The following is a 17,033-nucleotide window of genomic DNA, read 5'->3' as shown; positions in this document are numbered from 1 at the left end:
TGATTTAATAGCTGCGAATCCTGGGGATTCACTGGCAACTCGGATTCATGAAATCTGAGAGAAATATTACTAATTAATTAACCCGTAAATTTATGTCTCTCGGTTAAGGGATGTAGTGTGACTACCTTGAATATGATACTTGGGAGGGGGGAGTAAAACAGTGACCTGTGTTGGACAGTCACGAAGTTACAATCAAAATGTTGATATGCCTTTTGTCATTAAATTATCTCAGGATAAATGATTCACTTCATTTTCGAATTGTATAAATTTATTCTCCAAGAATTGCGAAAGTTTAGGGCTGGCAGAGAATTAGTCCGATCACACTTCTGCATGTGACCTGCAGCCAATCAGGCGCACAGGAGATGCCTATAAAAGGCATGCATTTACTGTATGCATCTCATTGTGCCAGCGTCTCGCAGAGTTGGCCGTTAGCTGCAAACCTGCAATTGCTAAGTCTTTGCCAGCAAGGTGGCTCTGTCTTGAAAGGGGAAAGGTAGGCATGAGCTGATTGTGTATGGGCGACTGGTGTCCCGGTTCTGAAAAAAATCTCCGCTTAGCCCTGCCTGTTGTTTAAATGTTGCTCTGCGATTTGTCGCGTTTAGCAGAGCGCCAAGGGCACAGCTGCATATGCACAGAGACAAGTTATATAAATGACACTAACAAGATAGTAATTTAATTGCACGCACATCAGGACTAGGTGTTTCTTGCTCGTATGCTTAATGAGTGCAACTTTCACGTTTTTGCGTCGCCTTGCTGAAACCGGACGATAAAATACAGCAGTGAAAATCACTGTGCATAAACAAAATCAAATACAGTATCTGAAGAACTGGTCTTAGTTGCTAAAGGTTGTGGGATAATTCAAACAATAGCACTATTTGCATAGCGTCTTATCTTTGCAAAATCGTTCCAAATAATTTACATAATATTATTTTTAAAAAACACTGACATTGGACCATACAAATAACCTAAAGCTCGAGCAAAGGAGCATCTTAAAAGAAGGCGGAGAAGTTAATGGGGGGGGGGGGGGGGTAATCCGGGACGTTTCATTGAGGAGATTTGGAGACCTGGTAAAAGATGTGTTTCTTGATACTCGGTGTTTAGAAGCTCACTATTTTCGCACAGGTAACACGATGCGCAGCAGTGGCAGCCGAATGGTGGTCAATCTCATGACCGTGTCCGTCACCGAGGTATTCATCGGGTTCGCGGTCTTCTCTGTGCTATTCCTGCTGATCCGCGCTTATAGAAGAAGTAAAGTTCCCAAGGGTCTGAAGCAACCCCCAGGTCCGCTGAGTCTGCCGGTCATTGGGCACACGCTGTCGTTGGGGAATAACCCTCACCTGACTCTCACCTCCATGAGCGAGAAATACGGAGACATTTTCCAGATTCGGATCGGTACCCGGCCGGTGCTGGTCCTCAGCGGGTTGAACACTTTGAAGCAAGCACTGATCAAGCAAGGGGACGACTTTTCTGGCCGGCCAGACCTCTACAGCTTCAGATTTATCAACGAGGGCAAAAGTTTGACTTTCAGCAGCGATTACAGCGAAGTTTGGAGATTGCGTCGAAAACTGGCGCAAAATGCGCTGCGCAGCTTTTCAGCTGAAGAGTGTAAAAATTCCACCCACTCCTGCCTATTGGAGGAGCATGTCTGCAGCGAGGCGCAGTACCTGGTCAAGATCTTTATCGAACAGATGAAGACAAGAGGCTGCTTCGACCCAGCGAGATACCTCGTGGTGTCGGTAGCCAATGTAATTTGCGCTCTGTGCTTTGGCAAGCGGTACAGCCACAACGATCAAGAGCTCCTTAATATCGTCCACGTGAGCGAAGAGTTCACAAAAACTGCAGCCTCAGGCAACCCCGCCGATTTCATCCCAATCCTGAGATTCCTCCCGAACTATTCCATGGACAAGTTTATCGCCTTAAACAAAAGATTCATGATTTTCGTTGAGAACATTGTAAAGGAGCATTACCACACTTTTGACAAGGTAAGACCATGTTAATAATATAAATGTGAATGTACTTTTTGTGAAAAGCGCAATCGCAACTAACCCGTGCGTTTCCACCTGTCTTTTTCTCCAGGACAACATTCGGGATATAACCGATTCTCTGATTGGTCATTGCCAGGACAAAAAAGTGGACGAAAATGCTAATATTCAAATATCCGATGAAAAAATCATTAGCATTGTGAATGACTTATTTGGAGCTGGTAAGAGTGGCATTTTAATCCCTAGCTAGGAAACTGCATCTATGGGGGTCAACTGTCCGGTTCTTGACAGTGCTGAACTATATTTCTGGGATTTGAGGTGGGTGGGACAGCAAAGATCTTGCCAATAAATAAATCGCTCACTGGCTGTTCAAGATTGCAGTTTTGCTGAGTTTAGTTTCTCTCTTGTGTAGATCAGTTAATTTCACTTCAATGATACTCTCTCCTCAACCCTCTAATTCCAAAAGTGTATATTATGGGGTAATAACTCAAAATGCTGGAGGAACTCAACAGGCTAGGCAGCTACAATGGAGAAGAGTGAACAGTCAATGTTTCCAGCTGAGATCCTTCATCAGGATCCAGCACCTGCATATTTTCTCATTTGTATATTATGGGGTATGATTATGAACCCCTTTACACCACCTAAAGATTTCTGTAATGACTAACTAGAGAATCTATCATTTAAAAACTTTTTTTCTCTTTCTCTTTTCAGGTTTCGACACCATTACTACTGCTCTTACTTGGTCTGTTATGTACCTGATCTCTTACCCCGACATTCAGAAGAAATTGCACAAGGAAATAGGTGTGTCTGAGAGTATTCAGTTTTATCCCTGGGGTTTCATTTTTCATCCTGGTTTCAGCATCTGATACAATTGATCTTTATCTTCTTTTCAGATGAGAACATTGGGAAAGACAGAAGCCCAAGGATAGCAGACAAGCCTTTATTGCCCTACACTGAAGCTTTCATCATGGAGACCTTCCGACACTCATCCTTCCTACCATTTACCATTCCACACTGGTAAGGCAGCTTCATGCATGAACTACAGTTTTGACCCATCATATCTCTTTGAACAAGATATTCAATTAATGTTAGCTTGTTAGCTTCTCTCTACAGTCCTGAATTTACTTCCTTTGGAAGTGCACTCAATGGCCTCCTTATTAGGTACACCTATACACCTGCTGGTTACTGTAAATAATGTGTGGCAGCATCTCAATCCATAACATTTATTTATAGAGACACAGCATGGAATAGACCCTTCTGGCCAGTCGAGCTGCTCTACCTAGAAATCCCCTGATTTAACCTTAGTCTAATCACAGGACTATTAACAATGACCAATTAACCTAGCAACTGGTAGTCTTTGAAATGTGGGAGGAAACTGGAGCACCCCTTAGAAAGCAATGAGGTCACAGAGAGAATGTACACAAGTCTTGTGGGCAATGGTGGGAATTGAACCCAGACCACTGGTACTGTAAAGTGTTGTGCTAACTACTATGCTACCATGTAGACATAGTCGAAATGTTCATTTGTCGTTCAGACTGAACATCAGAATGGGGAAGAAATGTGATCTAAGTGACTTAGATCATGGAATGATTGTTGGTGCCAGACAGGGTGGTTTGGGTATCTCAGAAAATGCTGATCTCCCTGGATTTTCACACACAACAGTCTCTAGGGTTTACAGAGAATGGTGCAAGAAACAAAAAGATCCAGTGAGTGGCAGTTCTCTGGGTGAAAATGCCTTGTTAATGAGAGAGGTCAGAGGAGAATGGCCAGACTGGTTCATGCTGACAGGAAGATAACAGCAGTTCAAATAGTCATGTGGTGCACAGCAGCATTGTGCAGAAGAGCATCTCTGAACATACAACTTGTCAAACCATGAAGTAGATGAGCTATAGCAGAAGAAGATCACAAATATACAGAAATACCTCCCTAATCAAGGGACCACTGAGTGTACATGTTTAATTCCTTTTTAAAAATTACTGTTGAATGTGTTCCCAAATGAATTCTAGTAACTCAGACCTGAAACCAAATTATTCAAAAATGTATTACAGATGAGATGCAGAAAGGTGATTTGGTTGCATTTGTTTGGAAGATTCCTGTCATTGAGACTTTTAACATCTGTAACACACCATCCCATCAACAACTCCATTCCCCACTCCCACTCCCACTCTTCACCCCATCCCCTTATACATACAGTCTGGAACTTCCCTTGAAAATCCCCAGGCTACCATTTCAGTCTTCCATCTTTCAGATGAGCTGGTAAATTGTGGTGCAGCTTATCCTCTCAGAGTTAAGCACTGGAGTTCTTGCTGGCATTCTGATCAATATTTATTACTTAAACTGTAGCATTGAAACAAATATCATGATTATGTGCCTCACTGCAATTGTAGGACCTTCTTGTGTGCACATTAATGTCACATGTTCCGATAAGTGACTACTCCATTCGTGTGGTGGCAGTGCTGTCTCTATATTGCATTCTTTATGGGTTATAACTTCAATATAATAAAATCCTTGTTTTAAGAATAGAACTAGTTTTGCTGACTTATAGAAGGGGAGAGTTGTGGCTATAACTTCATTGGTAATTCCCTCTTAACTATATGTCTGGGGATTGTTAAAGGTTTATGTGCTGCTGGATTAATATATTTCCAAGATATAAGTAAAGTTGTGGTAACAGCTTTCAGTAACTGCAATGATAGTTGATAATCTGATCCATAAGTTTGCATAATGCACGAGAGTGCTATCACTGTAGCGAATCAGTCCATGTCGGTACACAGTGCAAAGATTTCTTTTCACTGATCTTTGCTGTGCCACTGGGGTCTGAATCAGAGAATCTGGCAGGGAGTGGTGATTTCCAATAACTTACTGATCCATCTCCCAGATACCCACGCTACTCACTCTTTCTGCAGCCTGCAGCACCTTGTTTTAAACATTAATTTATGTTAGAGGCTATAGTTCTTCTTCCACTATTTAAAGAGTGAAAAATAAATCAATGTCAGGTTGAATTCCAACAATCATCATCTCCAGTTACTTTATGCAAGAAAATGTGCAAGCTAGTTAGGAGGACCTCTTTTTGAATCTGCTTCTGTGACTGACCAAAGCCACCATCCATAATTCCTAGATGTGTGAAAAGGTTTGACTTTCTATTACCTACGATAATAGATAATGAACTGCGGTCAGGATGATGTTTCATATGGCTTTCACTAGTACCCTCAGTGACTTTCACAATGCAGCATATTAACCAAAGAAAAATTAGATGTATTGAGTTCTGAGCAGTACTATATCAAATTCATTTTCCATTTCAGCACAACGAAAGATACATCATTAAATGGATATTTCGTCTCAAAAAACATGTGTGTTTTTGTGAACCAGTGGCAAGTGAATCATGATTTGTAAGTAGATTTTGGCTGCTTTAGTATGTTTTCACATCTTTTTTTCAGAATACTTTCAAGTCCAGTGTGAGACTATAGAAAGGAGTTGGAAACTCCAGTTTGTTGAGATTGGTACTTGAACAGCAGTAATTGAATACTTTTTTCATCCCAAATTGGAGTTACATATGTTGCCTTACTTAATTTAGTCGGATGCAGCCTTTATCCAACGTGGTTTGTGAAATTCATCAGAAAAGTAGTGTTGAAGTGAATCTGAGTTTAATAGAGCTTTCATATGTTAATATGATTAGTTGTCTTAAATTTACTCTTACTGGACATCTGTAAGTCCTGCTCCCTGCAACAGTTATCCTTCACTTGAATAAAATAGGGGGAGTAAAAAGCTATTATATTAAGCATTCAATGGAAAGTGGCAAGATAAGGTTCTTGTTAAAATTCCTGGTTAATATGATAATGAGATCATTTGAAAAGCATCTTCCTTTTGCATGAAGTTCATAAGCCCATGCCAGCTTGTATTTCTGTACTCCCAAATACTTATGTAAATAGTCTTACCCATAAAATGGAAAAATAAACATAATCCTCTCTCTTAGGCTAGGAGTAGTTCTGGTGGGCACAAACAGTTTGATTTTTATCCTATAGTTTTATTGACAACTGCTTCCTGAGGATTTATAAAGTTCTGTAATGCTCTTGGATTGATAGAGTTATGTTATTATAAGTGAAAACATTGTGCCCATTTGCAATAAATTTAATTAGTCATAGTCTCAGAACTTACATATGGACACCAGATACAACCCACCATATGCATATAACTGTATAGCTGTTCCAATTACTTTAATTTAGACCAATTACTCATTACTCATTCAAAGTTTTATTGATTGCAATGGAGCATAATACGCAGTCTGTAGAAACTAATGTGTTTCTTGTGTATTACGGAAATTTCTGATAGAGGTTTTTTGTGCCATGTGTATGCTGCTACTTATGCCAACCAATTAATTATTAGCACCATGGGAATAAGTCTGAGCAGCTCTTGTTGCTGTAGAACTATTAAAAAGTGCAAATTCGAAAACTGTCATGAATTTGAGACTTTAATGCACAGTTCCGTGGTGACTCCTCCTTCACTATCCATCCAACTTTTCACATTACCATAAATGCACAATGCCACCAGTGACTATCCAAAAATCTTTGGCACCAACTTCAAAGAAAGTAGCATGGTAATCACATATAGAGATGATGACCTCTTCTTAATGTTATATGAGATACTCTTACTCCAATTTGTTTGCATTGCTGCTTGGCAGCTGTTTGTTTTTATCCCTCACTGTGTGGTTTGATATTGCATTAATGTTCCGGATGCATAATCACAGGCAATGTGAAAGTACTTCTTAATGGATTGGCATTAGTTCAGCAGAGTTTTACTGCAGTTACACACTGACTTAAATTACTGAATGTGTGAAGAATCATTCTTATCCACACCCCCGAACATTCCTGTGGTACTAAAACCTAGTCACCTTACTAAAAAGATGATCAAAACAAGCACATTTCCCTAGGGGGTCTTTACGGCGCCACATTTATTTATTTAAAAGTTGATTAAATACTAAAGGTGGAAGTAACGGATGACCTTTTAACAACAAAAAATGATTGTGAATTACAAGAATAACAAGCAGCAAATTGAATAATATTCTCAGGAAATTCCCAATTCATTTGTTATTACAGCTTGGCAATCAAGACAATCCGATGAGATTTTATAAACATACTGTAAATGGTGCTTTAAAGGAGATCAGGAAGTAGCGTCCAGTTCCATTAAAAGGGAAGCAGAGTCCAGTTTCACTAAAAGGGCTGTAGGAAGCTGATTACCAGTGACTTTAAAACAGTGAATTTAAACAAATGTAACACACACAAAATGTCAGATGAACTCAGCAGGTCATGCAGCATCTGTGGAAAGGAACAAGGAGGCAATATTTAGGGCCAAGATCCTTCATTGCGATTAGAAGAGACGGAGTATATCATCTGAAAAATCTCTAGTGCTTAGAATTTAAACAAGTGTTGCTTTAAGTGAAGGATTGGAAAATTAATCAGGTTTCTTCAATGTAAACTGAACAGCAAGTAATCAATGATGGGGCAAGTGAAGTTGCCCTTTTGTTCAAGAGCCTGATGGTTGAGGGGTAATAGCTGTTCATGAACCTGCTGGTCTGAGTTTTGAGGCTTCTGTACCTTACTCCAAACGGCAGCAGCAAGAAGAGAGCAGAACCTGGGAGGTGGGGGTCCCTGATGATAGATGCTTCTTTTCTGTAACAATGCCAGGTACCAAGTGTGGGTCAGGTGCTTTTCATGGGTTCACCCTCCTGAAAGCTACTTGCACATCAGCCTCAGAGACTAAAATCAAAGAATCCTCAGGGGCTGTGGGAGTTTGTGATGGTTCCTCCATGATTTGATGGTCAAAGTGAGCATAGAAAGCATTGAGTATATCTGGAAGCAAAACCCTTTTGCCTCCTATGTCACTTGATTTTACTTTATAAGAGGTGATAGCATTCAAGCCCTGCCACAACTATCAAGCATCCTTCATTGATTAAAATTTAGGTTGCAATTGCCACTTCACCTGTAAGATAGCTTTCCGGAGATCATAATTGGATCTCTTGTTACTTTCTTGGTTGCCAGAATTAATGTTTCTAAACTGGCCCTCAGCAGATTGCAGATCTCATGGTTCATCCAGGGCTTCTGTTTGGAGAAGACTCTGAATAATTTTGTGGAACACACTCATCTACAGCTGTTTCAATAAAGTCTGTGACAACTATGGTGTATTCATTCAGATACATAGATGAGTCACTGAAGTTGGTTCAGTCCATCGACTCAAAGCAATCCCGTAGCTACTCCTCTGGCTCCTGTGACCACGTTGTAATTGTCTTAATCTCTGGAGCTTTGCTCTTTAGCCTCTGTCTGTACGCAGGTATGTATGTAGGAGAAAGGCAACCAAGTAATCGGATTTACCAAAATGTGATTTGGGCATAGAATGGTAGGCATTCCTTATTGTAGTATAGCAATCCTCTTAAGTGCTGGGACATCTGGTGCTACAGATCATATGCTTATGGTAATTGGGCAGGGTTTCCTTCAAAGCAGCTTGCTTGAAGTGTGATTTGAATTGCATCAGGACAGACTGTTTCTTGTTTGGAGATGGCATCGTGCAGTATCTCAACGCCTGATTATAGTCGGCCACTGGTGGTATATAAACTTTGGTCATTATGGAGAATAGAATAAATAGAATGGATGGCAATAGACCATTAAACGTTCAAAGGGCGGGAGAACACGAGTTCGACAAAACTGCCACATTGGAGCACTACCAAGAGTTTATCATGAAACACATACCTCCACGTTTTGCCTTTTCTGAATCAGCAGTTTGGTCCATCCTGTGAATTGAGAAGCCTTCGGGCCTGATTGCTGAAACTGGAGTCCTAGGAGTAAGCCATGATTGATTACATATAGAACACAACAGTTACTCATTTCCCTCTGATAAAGCAACTTTGCCCTCAGGTCCTCAATTTTGTTCTCCAGTGACTGCACATTTGCTAACAAGATGCTGGGTAGAGTGGATCTCATTCCTCTGTGTTTCAGCTTGGCTTGGAGTATCACCCCTCTTGCCTTGCTTCTAGTCATGGTGATGAACCTTCATCAGAGCACATATCAATACCAATGACAAAGGTGAGGTCCTGCAGGCAGATTTTAAGGATCAAGAAGCAGGATCACAAACGTAGTAATCTCTGGATTCTTCCCTGGGCCAATGTGCCAGTGATGATCATCAGAGTAATAATATGGTGGGTAAGATGGTGCTAAAATTAAAAGGTTGGTAGATTCTCATTATTCCTTCTTCTCATTATAAGGTGCTCAAGAAAAAACTGGGAGGTAAATAAGGAGAGGAATTGGCTATTGATTAGGGACAATATTGTTGAGCTGAAAGGAAAGAATATCCTTGAATGATAAGAACAGAATCGATCAGTTTATAATAAGGAATAATTACTCACTTGGGGTTATTTTTCTGACTACCAGGTAGTAATAGAGGATGTTCAAGAGAAAATTTACAAAAGCCTTAAGAGTAGTGATAACAGCAGACCAACTCTCTATATAAACAGGAATAACAGTAACTTAAGAGAAAATACTGGTTGGGTGGAGGGGAAGAAGTGAGGAATTTTTGAATTGTGTTCAGAAGAACTTTTGATCAAGGAATATTACAATGCTAAAATTGGCTCTTGGAAATTGGCCAGGCCAAATAAGAATGGGGGAACATCTAGGAAAAGTGATCACAACATCTTACAGTGTATAAGAACCTATGAATATAAGAAATAGGAGCAGGAGTAGGCCATCTGGTCTGTCACGCCCGCTCCGACATTTAATAAAATCATGGCTGGTTTGACCATGGACTTATCTCCACCTACTGGCCTTTTCCCCATAACCCTTAATTCCCCTACTATGCAAAAATCTATCCATCATCTATCTTCAGTATAATATTTATAGAAGAGGACATAGATCTTTTCAATTTCAAAATAGTTAATTTAAGAAGAGGTCATTCTAATGGGATGAGAATAGATCTGGACGAGGTAAAATAGTATCAAAATTTGGCAACAGAATTATAATTGAACAATTTTGACCTGTAAAATAGATCATGGACTGGACATGTTCCCATTAGGTGCTGAAAAATTATATCTAATTTTCAGTGATGAGTGGGAACACCATAGAGTAAAACAGAATGGAGAAGAGCTTGTGAAAGAGTGTGGAACATTAACAGCAATGACTGGACTGAATTCAGAGGGGAAATTAAAAGGAAAGAAAAAGAGGGAAAGAGAGAATTTGAGAGAAGTCTGCATAAAAGTAATCCAAAGTACTCACTCATGTGAACAATAAAAGAATTATGAGTGGAAAAGTGCAGTTCATTCGAGACTACAAAGGAAATCATGGAGGCAGAGAGCAATGCTGAGCTAAGGTACAGAATGAGTGCCATACATAAACAAAGGAAAATGTAATTGATATTGTGGATGGAATAAAATAAACAGCTGGTAGAATAGCTATCTGTATTTAGTGAATAAATCAACCTGTGTGGATGGGGTGCATCTTTTACTATTGATGGAAGGAAGATATATAAAAGCCTGCCTATAATCTTCCTAATATCTATAGATTCATGGGAGCTGCGTTAGAACTGGAAAATTGCAATGTTATGCCCCTGAACAGAAAATGGTACAGGGAAACTACAGATCACTGTTTTTAACTTTGGTGGTAGGGAAGTTCCAGAAACAATAACTGGCGACTGAATTAGCAGTTACTTGGGTAGAAGGTCAAAAATACAAGAATGTGTTGTAATGTAGACGGAAGATTGACTAAGTAACAGGAAAGAGAGGGTAATAGTGAAAGACAGGTTTTCAGGCTGAAGAGAAGTTTACAGTGGATTCCCCAGGGGTCGGAACTGGAACCATTGTTTTTTTTATTGAAATTTAAAGATAGATAAATGACTTTGACTTGAGTATACAAGGCAAAATTCCAAACTTGCATATGATAAAAAGATTTGGAGGTATAGTGAACTGTGAGGAGGAGAGTAAGAGATTTCAATACCGAGTTGTGGAATGGGTGGGTTGATGACAGATGAATTTTAATACTAGGAGCTATTAAGTGTTTTGGTAGGAAAAATGGAAAATGGTACAATTCTAAAAGGGATACAGGAACAGAGAGTTCTCTGGGTATATATGGATAGTCCATTGAAAGTAGCAAGGCAGATTGAAAACATGGTTAAAAGACAAATGGGATCCTGGCTTTTATAAAAAGAGGCATAGGGTACAAGATTAAAAGAGTCATGATGTATATGTATAAAAGAGGGATTTAGCTATCACTTAAATATTAAATCCAGTTCGGAACACTATGCTTCAGTAAGATGTGAAGGATTTGGAAAGGGTGTAAATGAGATTTACCAAAATGTTTCCATGTTAAACTTCATTAGACAGACAGACAGACATACTTTATTGATCCCAAGGGAAACTGGGTTTTGTTACAGTCGCACCAACCAAGAATAGTGTAGAAATATAGCAATATAAAACCATAAATAATTAAATAATAATAAGTAAATTATTCCAAGTGGAAATAAGTCCAGGACCAGCCTATTGGCTCAGGGTGTCTGACACTCCGAGGGAGGAGTTGTAAAGTTTGATGGCCACAGGCAGGAATGACTTCCTATGACGCTCAGTGTTACATCTCGGTGGAATGAGTCTCTGGCTGAACATACTCCTGTGCCTAACCAGTACGTTATGAAGTGGATGGGAGACATTATCCAAGATGGCTTGCAACTTGGACAGTATCCTCTTTTCAGACACCACCGTCAGAGAGTCCAGTTCCACCCCCACAACATCACTGGCCTTACGAATGAGTTTGTTGATTCTGTTGGTGTCTGCTACCCTCAGCCTGCTGCCCCAGCACACAACAGCAAACATGATAGCACTGGCCACCACAGACTGGTAGAACATCCTCAGCATCGTCCGGCAGATGTTAAAGGACGTCAGTCTCCTCAGGAAGTGGAGATGGCTCTGACCCTTCTTGTAGACAGTGTCAGTGTTCTTGACCAGTCCAGTTTATTTTTAACAGTTAGTTAGCAAATTCTGTATACCATTATTTTAAATACCCTTATGCACAAACTGGCAAGGCATATTATTTGTAACTTTACAGCGATCTACAGAGTTCTCAATGTAAAAGCTGTCACACATGGGATTCTTATATTTGCTAAGGTATCTAGATCAAAGTTGTTTCATTCAGTTTATTTACAATTGGTGAAACATCTAATAGTAGTGCAAAATGTTAAATAAAATGACTTTTTTATATCAGGCTGAAAAAATATGTAACTTTAATCTTGGAGAGCAGTCATATGTACTAATCCCTTCCATCAGATCCTGTGCAGACAGAGCTCCCTCTGCAGATGCAGTAGCAATAGATACTTAACCCTTACACATCTTTGACAGACCTTACATTTATTTATCAGTTTATTTCATTATCCTAAAATGAAGTTTGCAAGAAGAATTGGATTAACAACATGACAGATAGACCCAGTGTTTTAGCAGGACAGGAATAAGAGAATGAAAGGATCAAATTAGGTGAAGAGCTAAAGTGTTTTTCGCAGAGGCATTTATTAGAGATACTTTTCCTTCTACTGCCTTCGGTATAATTGGGTGAAATGTATAAGTGCAACCATTTCTATATAGTACGTTCAATGCATACCCCAAAGATAGAATTAGTTACAACAAGTGTGTAACATGCACAAATGCTGGGGGAACTCAGCAGGCCAGGCAACATTTATGGAAAAGGGTAAACAGTTAATGTTTCAGGCCAAGACCCTCCATCACATTGGCCCGAAATGTTGATTGTTTACTCTTTTACATAGGTGCTGCCTAGCCTGTTGAGTTCCTCCAGCATTTCGTGTGTATTGCTTGGATTTCCAGCACCTGTGAATTTTCTTGTGTTTGTACAACAGGTATGTGTAAGATTTGGTTGTTTTATTGTGTTTTGGTGGGGATGTGAACCTTTAAGGTAGGGGAAAGGATTTGAAAGAGGAGCCATCAACTAGTAAAATGAGACTTTTCCAATGTATCATGCACTAAGGCTGGTACATAGTAGCATAATGGTTAGTGGGATGCTATTCAGCTCAGGACATTATGGAGTTGGGAGTTCAGTTCTGGTGCCATTTATAAAGACACTGTACATCCTCCCTGTGGAATGTGTGGGTTTTCCTCAGGTGCTCTGGTTTCTTCCCACAGTTCAAAGAGCCACAGGATAGGTTAATTGATCATTTTAAATAGTTCCGTGATTAGATTAGGGATCATTGGGTTTGTTGGGGGTTGCTGGGGTGGCATGGCAGGAAAGGACAGAAGATTCTACTCAGTGCTGTATAGCTAAATAAATGAAGCTAAATAAATATCTCACAGGAACCCTGATGTTGTGAACAAGTGACCTCTGATGTATTATCCTTTATTATCTTTATGCTAATTCAATTTTAGTCTTGAAATTAAAGGAGTTACTAACAGTACTAAAAGTGAGAAAAATTATATAATTACTCTCTAAAATAAAAGCTCTCCTACAATAAAGCATTGACTTCCACATTTTCCAAATATGACTTTTTGTCTGAAAGAGGTTCTGATTGGTAAATGAATTTCAATATAGTTAAATACAAAGTATGAAAAATGGGGAGGTCATTTGGAAAGTGCAGTCTGGATGGACTAGAGGGAAAAATGAGTCTTAAGTATTCCAGGCACTAAAGGTTGTGCCCTAAAAGTTAGCAAGTCATTAAAGAAAACCAATCAAGCACTAGGACATATTTTTGAAGGGGAGAAGTGAAAAATAGTAAATTATAATATATCTTTAGCAAACCTGAGTTGAATTATACCTGAAAGACTGTGTAAAATCTGGCTGTTGTATCCTAAAAATGATATAGAGGCAATAGAGAAGATGAAGAGAAGATATAAAAGAATTTTATACATATAAGGAAAAGCTAAACAGATAGGTCTCCTTTCTCTCTGAGGGATGATCTAAGTGCAGCCTTTAAACTTACACAATGTTTTCATTGGGTGGTTGCAAAGAAAATGTTTCCATCTGTTGTAAGAAGTATAACTTGAGATGCCAAGTTAGGATAGTTACCAAGAAATCCAAAATTCAGAAGAACAATTATGCTCAAAATGTGATCGGATTATAGCACTGGCTACCACAGGGATGACTGAAGCAAAAGAAGAAATATGGGGTGAGACTTCAGTGGTGGAAAAATACCGGCGTGGATTTGTGACTCTGAATTATATGTTTCTGTAGTGTTATCTCAGATATTAATGTTATTTATAGGCCAACTGTAAACCATTATAAAATTATGGGAAATAAGTACTTCTTGATGTTAAAAAAAAAGGACAGATCATAGTTTAAAACAAAGGCTTTTTCAGTATTTAAAGATCTCCAACCTCAAAATTAAAGTACTACTTTCCCTTCTGAACAATGTTGAGCATTCAATAACAATACTTGGTTCTAGTTCTGATTGTAAGCAATCTTCATTCTCTTGCTGTTAAAAGAGGCTTGAGGCCTTTCCAGTGTTTGATGTGAAAAAGTTGAAACGATTAATTTTCATGCTGGTTTTTGCTTAAGTCACAACACATCTTATTTTGTACTATTCCATATTTCAGAACACTTTGGAAAGACCCATTTGCGTTCCACCCAGAGCGGTTTCTAAATCCTGATGGAAAAAGTATCAATAAAGTGGAATGTGAAAAGGTTCTAGTGTTTGGCATGGGCAAAAGGAGATGCATTGGAGAGCCTATTGGCCGCACAGAGGTCTTCTTGTTTCTCACCACTCTTATCCAACAGTTGAGATTTGAGAAAAAGCCTGGGCAGGACTTTGATATGACGCCACAATATGGACTGACAATGAAACCCAAGAGATATGAAGTACAAGCTGTGCAACGTTCCTCTACCAAGGCAGTGGCTTAATTCTGTACGAATTAAGAAAAGGAGGACAGGATTCAATTTTTGTATATTACAGATATATACCTACGGTATGAGGGAATAGTTAAACCTTAAATTGTATGTTTTCTCATGTTTATTGAAATATGCTGCTGTTGTGCCACTGTTGCCTTGTATTTAAAATATCAATGAAGAAGTAGCCTACTGTATAAGCAGAAATGAAAAAAATACGAAAATGAAGTTTGTGAAGCTGTATTCAAAATCAACACATTTAAGAAAGTACTTGTATTTTTTAATATGAAATATTTTGCTACAGAAATCATGTATTAAAGAAAACATATATGAAACTGCTTCTTTATACTGTATTAAAGGGATTTGATGTTTATACATTTAATCTCTGATCAATTTGAATAATTTGCTACAGAGATAAATGACTGTGTTTATATAATATGTTGTCTTCCTGAATATAATGAATGTTTTACAGCCAACTGATTCTCATTGAAGTTTATCTGTTGATGTCTTGTTGGATAAATGTGAAAGACTGCTGGCTGATAAGAGGGGTCAGATAAAAAGGGTCTTTTACTAATCACCTTCTTTATGTGTCTTCTTATTCTTGATACACCTGCCCCATCAAAGAGAGCAATTTCTCTATGTCTGCAACTTTATTGATGTTAAATTGATATATAAACAGCCTCAATCTAATATCTCTGGGTGTATATATTTTTCCGCACCCTCACCAAAGACTTCACGTCTGTTCTTAACATGGCACCTAGATCTTGACATAATGCTTCAGTTGTGGACAAACCAATGTGTTATGTAGGTTCATCATGTCATTCTTGTTCTTATATTCTGTTTCTTTATAGAAATGCAAGAACCTCATTTGATTAACCATTTTCTGAACATACTTTTACATACCCAATGAACTATGCATACATAACCAGATCTCTTATTTCCCATTCCCTTTTTAATTGTTTGGCCACAAGTATATTGACTGTATATACTGCATCACAGTCATGCAGGGAGTGAACGTGCAAAGTGCAGGTGGACAACAGGCGAGCAAAGTTTAGTATTGTTTCATCTTCTTTAGTGGAGACTCTAGCAGCATCTTCAATTGAGGAAGAATGATAGGATGTTTTTATCTAGCACTTCAGTCATCCCTTCTGCCTTCAGGAGGCCAAACAACCACACTGGCCCTTCTGGTTCTTCCTACAAAAATGTCATATTTAATAACTGCATTTCATCTGCCACCTCTTTAGTTTACCAATTTGTTTGTATCTCTTTGAAATCTGTTACTATCCTCACATTTCACTCTACTTCAAAGTTCTGTGTCATCTGCAAGTCTGGAAATGGTACTCAATGCAGTCATCCATGTCATTCATTTTAGAATAAAGGGCAAGGCTAGAGAGGTTAGGAATCATTACTGATGAGGGATATCAAGGCTCTGGTCTGGGGAGAGGATACCTATGAGTGGTATAGGCAACTGAGACCAAGAGAATCCCTTGGGAAGTAAAAGGGATATAGGAGTACGGTTAAGAAGATGTGAGATAGAAACGATAGAGAATTCCTAGATGTTCTATGGGTATACTAAAAGCAAAAGGGTAACTAAGAAGTGAATAGGTCCTCATAAGGATCACTGTGGTCATCTACATGTGGAACCAATGGGAGATGAGTGTGGTTTTAAATACTTTTTGCCCGTATTTACTGCAGAGGCCATGGGAACTGGAAAATTCTGGGAAGGGAATAGTGATGCCTTGAAACAGAACCACATTACAAAAGAGGAGATGCTAATAGCCTGGACATGCATAGAGTTCTGGGGCCTGACCAGGTGTATCCTAAGACCTTGTGGGAAACCAGAGAAGAATTTGCTGACAGATATTTGAAGGATCATTAGCCACAGGTGAAATCTACTGGAATACTGAAGGGTGCTAATTTGTCTTTATTTAAGAAGGGCTGCAAGGAGAAGCCAGAAACTAGTCTAATATCAGTGATGAGAAATGTATTTGAGGGGGGACTCTGAGGGTCAGGATCTACCTATATTTTGAAAGGCCTTGAATAAATTTATGCTGGCTTCTTAACCAATTCACACTTGTTCAGGTGACTGAAAATTCTGTGCCTGATTATTATTTCTTATATGCCTCTTCCAGCGGTGACACTATCAGCTCTGCAGTCATTTGATACATTGCTATATCTTTATGTGAACAGTGGCATAATATTGCAA

The 17,033-nt window shown here is 39.0% G+C and overlaps 1 protein-coding gene and 1 long non-coding RNA gene across 3 annotated transcripts in view; one reads left to right on the top strand and one right to left on the bottom strand.

Annotated features, from left to right (window-relative positions):
• Nucleotides 1-17,033, bottom strand: part of LOC140714323 (uncharacterized) — a 261,371-nt gene that overhangs the window by 206,955 nt on the left and 37,383 nt on the right. The window contains exons 3-4 of one of the 2 annotated variants that reach the window (XR_012095859.1): nucleotides 8,720-8,805; nucleotides 6,928-7,291 (exon numbers count right to left, since the gene is read on the bottom strand). The exons of the other annotated variant lie outside the window; for it this stretch is intronic. This is a non-coding gene — a long non-coding RNA (uncharacterized lncRNA). Of the gene's footprint in view, nucleotides 1-6,927; nucleotides 7,292-8,719; nucleotides 8,806-17,033 lie in introns of those variants that run through there. 2 annotated transcript variants of the gene reach the window in all.
• Nucleotides 378-15,404, top strand: cyp1a (cytochrome P450, family 1, subfamily A). The gene is made up of 7 exons (XM_073025471.1): nucleotides 378-493; nucleotides 1,123-1,982; nucleotides 2,077-2,203; nucleotides 2,694-2,783; nucleotides 2,876-2,999; nucleotides 5,282-5,368; nucleotides 14,539-15,404. Exons 2-7 carry the CDS (start codon nucleotides 1,131-1,133, stop codon nucleotides 14,840-14,842), a joined length of 1,584 nt encoding a protein of 527 aa, XP_072881572.1. The 5' UTR covers nucleotides 378-493; nucleotides 1,123-1,130; the 3' UTR covers nucleotides 14,843-15,404.

This window comes from Hemitrygon akajei, chromosome 21, assembly GCF_048418815.1.
Source record: "Hemitrygon akajei chromosome 21, sHemAka1.3, whole genome shotgun sequence".
Classification (NCBI taxonomy): Eukaryota; Metazoa; Chordata; class Chondrichthyes; order Myliobatiformes; family Dasyatidae; genus Hemitrygon; species Hemitrygon akajei.
This window is presented reverse-complemented; position numbering and strand designations above follow the sequence as displayed.

Bases quoted from the DNA above. Each gene is read 5' to 3' on its own strand.
- cyp1a (XM_073025471.1), top strand. From the start codon at position 1,131: ATGCGCAGCAGTGGCAGCCGAATGGTGGTCAATCTCATGACCGTGTCC. The intron at 2,204-2,693 runs GTAAGAGTGGCA...TTCTCTTTTCAG, and splicing joins GAATGACTTATTTGGAGCTG to GTTTCGACACCATTACTACT. The intron at 2,784-2,875 runs GTGTGTCTGAGA...TCTTCTTTTCAG, and splicing joins GAAATTGCACAAGGAAATAG to ATGAGAACATTGGGAAAGAC.